This window comes from Camelina sativa, chromosome 19 (assembly GCF_000633955.1).
Source record: "Camelina sativa cultivar DH55 chromosome 19, Cs, whole genome shotgun sequence".
NCBI classification, from domain to species: Eukaryota; Viridiplantae; Streptophyta; class Magnoliopsida; order Brassicales; family Brassicaceae; genus Camelina; species Camelina sativa.
The window spans coordinates 24,445,457-24,452,027 of NC_025703.1; the positions used below are offsets into that span (position 1 = coordinate 24,445,457).

Here is a 6,571-nt window from a genome sequence, read left to right on the forward strand (position 1 = left end):
AAAAAAAAAAAAAAAAAAAAAAAAAAACAATCGAAATCAAATATATATATATATATATATAATTATTTTACCAAAAGTTTGTTTGGGCATCTTTATTATTCATTTCAGCCTATATATCATCAGTACATTACAATTAAGATTACAAAATTCCAACTCTCTCCTTGCAAGATGATATGCATATTATTGAAATTCATAACTTATTTTTCTCTCAGAACTACGTGAAATAAATCACATATACTAATTAAAAAGGGTGATTCTCATAAATAAATAGCATTATTTTAAGTTTTTGTTTCGAAATTAGCATACCCTCTTAAAAATTCCATGTTTCCCAACTTAAATTTTGGAAAAATTATTAAAATAAATAACACACTCATATGAATCGTTCTCTCTCTTTTCGACTCGCCGGAACTTATGTGGAACTCCGGCGAAGATGACAATGACGATTTCAAAATCCCTTCTTCCTCCCAGCTTTGGATTCGTAAATCTCTTCAACCTGCAAACGCGAACAGAAACATCCCTCACCACTCTCCAACAAGAAGCCCAGACTCAGTCGTTATTCGAGAAAGGAGAATGTGACTCCGCCTCCTGAATCTAGCTTCGTCCCGTCTACTGGATATGGCACGGATCTGCTCTACTCGTCATCTACTCCTGACTGTAGCTTAGATTGTATCCTATCGAGTGATGATTTCTCTATAGAAGATTTCACTGCTCCAACTTGTTCTCTCGGGGAAGACGACCGTTGATAAATTGGAAAACGATGGCTGTTTTTTTTAGGTGAATTGTGTGAGGGCTATTTGTGCAATTCTATGGAAAATAGGTTATCAAAGTCGAGTTTGGGGAAACTCCGATTACAGTTTAGTTTCAACCTAAATTTTAATAAGCTTGTATGTGTTTGATTAAATCTGGGCTTCGGGTTCTGAAGAATTGTTTGATTTTCCAGATTATTATTGCGTTTTTGCCAAAATCATTCATTGTCTTGGTTCTCTGTGACATTGAAATAAAAGTTTAAGACATTTATGATTGAGAATGGTGGGAGTCTTTTATTTAAAACAGACGTTTCTTCCATCATAACCTTCTCAGTTCTCAACGATGATGGAGTGCTCAGTTTCGCAAAGACGTTCTCTTTGGATATTGCTCTTCTGTACCAAGCGGTGAAGATCAGTGTTAGTATGTGTACTGAGTTTAGTGGTGGGTTAGGTTCTGACAGATTGCAGATCAAACTAGTGAAAAATCAAATCTTAAGTAATGTTTTCTCATTGTGATTTAATTTTGTGCAGTAAATCTTAAGTAATTGTGAGTTCAGTGGTGTGGTTAGCTTCGAACAGATTGCATATCAAACTCCTTTTTTCAAAATTTAGGAAGGGTTTAATATTGTTTAGGAAGGAGTCTTTAAAGATCTTAAACTTCAGGAGAACTTTCATAAAAAGTTTGGATTTCTGGAAGACGTTCATAAAATTTTTTTAAAGGATTAAAAAATTAAAAATTGATGATTGCAAGAACTCGAACTTGCATCCCTCTAGTATTGTAACTAACAAGCCAAGCTTCTCGTTTGGTGGAAGTATAACAATAAATATCCATATACAAGGTTTTTTAAGAAATCAAACTTTTAGGAAAGCCTTCCTATGCATTAAGGAGTCCTTCCTAAATTTCAAAGAGTCCTTCCTAAATGATACTTACACTATGAATTTCATATAAACAGAATGAACATTACCTTTGCTAATGAAAATATAGCATTAAATTCGAATTATTTCACAAAAGACACCATCCAAATGGACATTACCTTTGCTAATCAAAATGTTCATAATCTCTCTCTTTATTAAAAACCTTGTTCTACTTCCATTACCACCAATATCACAAAACACATTCAACTTAAAACTCTTAAACGGCTTATAAACTTTCAAATTAAGAACCAAGCTAATACATTGACGCAAACATAAATAAAATATTCAAATACTCGTTTTTTAAAATTTAGGAAAAATTTTATAATGTTTAGGAAGAATTTTCTAATATTTAGGAAAGCCTTCTTAATTTTAGAAAAACATTCATAAATAATCATAAATCCCAAAAACTGTGATAACTAGAAATCTAGGACCAAAAGATCCTCCACCACTATACTCTGCATCATCAACACTACTAGCCCACTCTATAACAGAAGAACTACAAGTAGAAGACATCGAAATCGACGACGACGACAAACTTCTCTTACTTCTAACAAATCTCTTCCTCATCTTGCTTCACTCAACAAGTGACATCACCACAATTAGACCTTTCAAAACTTTTCTTACTTCTAACAAATCTCTTCCTCCTCTTCTTTCACTCAACAAGTGACATCGCCACACTGATGGATTACTCTCAAAATTAAACTCCTTGTTTTATGATGCAGCTCCTACAGAGTCCAAAGAATGAAAGAAAGGTTAAAAATCCACCAGACACAAGCAAATGAGATAAGCTATAAGGATGAAACAGAATCTGTGAATTGAATCAAATACCCATTAAAATCTTTTTTCTTGATCCTAAAATTTTACAAGCAAAATTATTGATTTGGGACATTAACAACCAAAATCAATCATGAGATTTTGAAGATTCTAGTTGTGGCTCTGTGTGCCACTACTTTATTGACCCAAGGCTTCTCGTTCAAGCCATAAGACTACAAATTCACCTAATAACTCAATAAAAAGCCATAAGATTCACATTTCATCGTGAATCTCAAATCTGAGATCGGAATTGATACACGATTTGGTGAAGAATTGATACACGATCGGAATCTGAAATGGTGTTAGGGGTAGGCCTGTAACCTAACAAAAGGCCCAGCCCATAAGAAGGCCCAAATAAACCTTCAGGAAGGGAAGGGGTATTTTGGTCTTTGTAATGGACAAACCGACACAGTTCCCTATAAAAGCGGGCGCACGGCGTTCGATCAAGGGGAGAGAAAAAAGGAGAGACAAGGTTTTTTACCCGTTAAAGGTTAAAAGCGAAGGAGTCGAAGACTCGTCCATCTAACTCGTCCATTCTAAACTCGTTCATTACTTGCTAACTCGTCTAAGTTGTATTGTAACCCGTCTTTTGTGCTTCGACACCGATTAATAGAAGAAAACTTCGACTATCCTTTTACCGAACTTAAACATTCTAATTGTGGCCGATTTCGACATCAACAATTTGGCGCGCCAGGTAGGGGGAGCCAAGTCGAAATCTTCTTTAAAAGTTTGAAGAACGGACCTACAACAACTAGACGAGATGACCATTGTTACTAAAAAAGGAAGTAAGGAAGCTGGTTCATCGGGTGGAACGACCACTCCAGCGGCGGATCAAGGGGAACAAACCACACTCCCAATTCCGGACGCCCCAAGAAAGGCTGTGGCGACAGAGAGCCCAGGGACGCTCGTCATTGCGACAAACTTAACCAGCCCGGCGACCGAAGAGCCAACGCTGAATCCTGCGCACCTCGCATTGCTCAGTAGCTAACCCGTTTCCAGTATAGACGAACTCTTTCGCGGGATATTGATGCGTCTCAACCAACAAGAAGAGCGAACTAATACTCGGTTAGACGCGCTGACTGCAGCACATATCAACTCTCAGGACGAGATCAACCATCTCCACTCCACTAGGCAAAATTTGGCAAGTTTCATCCCAGCCAGGACGACGCTAGAGACAAGTGTACGAGGAGGTCAACCAGAGCGCAATCCCGCCCCACACATCGACGAGCGAGACAATGGGACAAAGGACGCTGAGCTGAAAGAAATTTGAGAGAAGATGCAAGAAATGGTAACAGTCTTCCATAGAGCAACAAGTAAAGCACCTGAAGTAGATCTTATGCTCGAAGCAACGCAACGAACCCCGTTCTCTAGAAGACTCGCTACTACGGCGGTAAAACGTGCAGTTAAGCCAAGGTTGGGCTATTATGACGGCATGGTCGATCCGCGAGACTTCTTGCTTACTTTCGGCATATCCCTCGGCCCTTTACAGTTCAGCCCGATGGAATATGATGCTGGAACCTGCCAGATCTTTGCCGAGCATTTGACAGGAACCGCTTTAAGCTGGTTCTCAAGACTCCCACCTGGGTCAATCGATAGTATCAAGGACCTGATAACTGCAATCTTAAAGCAATTCTCTGTTCTAATGGAAAACAAGAACTCTCATGCCGACCTATACGCACTGACTCAACAACGAAATGAATCACTCTGGTGTTTTATTGGACGCTTTAGAGAGGTCGTCGTCAACGTCTCGATCCTAGATGCGGCTGCTATCATTGCACTCAAGAACGCACTTTGGTACGAGTCTCGATTTAAAGAAGAGCTATCTTTAACTCATGTGGAAACCATAGCTGACGCCCTGGGACGAGCCGCGAAACACATCGAGCTTGAAGAAGAGAAAATGGTCAACGCTAAGAAACACTCCGGCGAAACAAGCGTCGCGACCAAGCAGCCAGTAATCACAGCTCCGAAAGTCGAATACGTCGAGCCACGACAACACTTTACCATAAATCAAGATCGAACTCGTCGAACTTTTGCGATCTGCGAAAATAAATACATCCGGAAGGAAGGAAGTGAGAGCAGTGCGACCCAGTATTGTGATTATCACCAAAGTACCACCCACGCGACTGAGGAATGTCGTTACCTCCAAATGATCCTGATGGAACGATACAAAAAAGGGATGATGGTCATCGAATCTGACAGAAGCAAGACGACCCGGCCCGGTAACAGCGACATCAAGCGAGCTGAGAATATCGCTCGAAAATTTGTCAAGGATTCCAAAACCCTCGACGATCAAAGCGAAGACGAAATGGAAACTCCAGGCGCCATCAATCACGAAAAACGGCAACGTACAGACCGATAAGCCGACCAGCGCCCCCCAACCATAAGACGGATAAACATGATCATGGGTGGATTAACAGGATGCAATGACCCAGTCAAGTCAATAAGAGACTATACTAAGCAGGCCGAAATAAGGAAGTCGTGGCCTTCAAAAATCAGATCCGAAAACGCAACGATTTCCTTCGACAATAATGACCTAGAAGGTTTGGATCTGCCTCACAACGATCCCCTGGTCGTCGAACTATTGATCAGCGAAAGCGAGGTCACAAAAATTTTGATCGACACCGGAAGTTCGGTAAACGTGATCTTCAGGAACGTCCTGGCACAAATGGAGATCGGAGAGAGTGATGTCAAGCCAGAATGCCATTCTTTGACCGGTTTTGATGGGGATCATATCATGTCAGTCGGCACCATCGATCTGCCAATTTTCATGGGAAGCATGATCAGGTATTTCAGGTTCGCCGTCATCGACATGCCGACTATCTACAACGTAATCCTTGGGACCTCGTGGATCCATGAGATGAAAGCAGTACCATCGACGTATCATCAGTGCGTCAAATTCCCAACCCCGAAAGGTATATATACGCTGCGCGGAAACCAACAGAGTGCAAGAGCCTGCTTCCTGATCGAACACAGGATTCGCACAGGAAAGAAGTTATAGCAATCAAAGCAGCGGGTCGGCGACGACAGCTCGTCACCGACCGACGGAAAGCCGACCCCAATTCAGCAGGGCGTCGCTACAACAGAAGAAATATGTTTGGACGACACTGACAAGAATATCAGAACAGAGATAACCCCGGTCATGCGAAGCGAGCTAATCCTTTTTCTCAAAACAAATATATCGACGTTCGCATGGACTGTAACTGACATGAAAGGAATTGACCCAACCGTCACAACTCACGAACTCAATGCCGATCCAACACACAAACCAGTCAAGCAAAAACGACGCAAGTTAGGACCCGAAAGATCGCAAGCCGTAAACGACGAAGTGGAAAAACTCCTTGGCGCTGGATCCATCGTCGAAGTAAAATATCCTGAATGGGTTGCCAATCCAGTAGTCGTCAAAAAGAAGAACAGGAAATGGCGATTTTGCGTGGATTTTACCGACCTAAACAAAGCTTGCCCAAAGGATAGTTTCCTTTTCCCACGAATCGATCAACTCGTCGAAGCAACCGCGGGAAACGAGCTGCTGACCTTCATGGACGCCTTTTCCGGGTACAATCAGATATTAATGCACAAAGACGACCGACAAAAAAACGTCGTTCATCACAAACAGGGGGGACATACTGCTACAAGGTCATGCCTTTTGGCTTAAAAAACGCGGGGGCAACTTACCAACGACTGGTCAATAAAATGTTCGCTGAACAACTCGGCAGGACGATGGAAGTTTATATAGACGACATGCTTGTCAAGTCACAGCGGGCAAACGATCATATCACCCATTTACGACAATGTTTCGACGTCTTAAACAAGTACGGAATGAAGCTAAACCTAGCCAAGTGCACTTTTGCAGTCAAATCGGAAGAATTCCTCGGCTACTTGGTGACCCGGCAAGGCATTGAAGCAAACCCCAAGCAAATTAAGGTAATACTCGACCTACCATCACCAAAAAATGCTATGGAAGTGCAGCGACTAACTGGACGAATTGCGGTCCTAAATCTTTTCATATCCAGGTCAACTAACAAGTGCCTACCTTTCTACCAACTCCTCAAGACCAAAGGGAAGTTCGAATGGAACGAAGCCTGCCACGATGCATTCAG

At 41.5% G+C, this 6,571-nt stretch overlaps 2 protein-coding genes across 2 annotated transcripts; both read left to right on the forward strand.

Annotated features, from left to right (window-relative positions):
- Positions 3,760 to 4,833, forward strand: LOC104768158. The gene has a single exon (XM_010492084.1). It carries the CDS (start codon positions 3,760 to 3,762, stop codon positions 4,831 to 4,833), a length of 1,074 nt encoding a protein of 357 aa, XP_010490386.1.
- LOC104768159 lies at positions 4,876 to 5,472 on the forward strand. The gene has a single exon (XM_010492085.1). It carries the CDS (start codon positions 4,876 to 4,878, stop codon positions 5,470 to 5,472), a length of 597 nt encoding a protein of 198 aa, XP_010490387.1.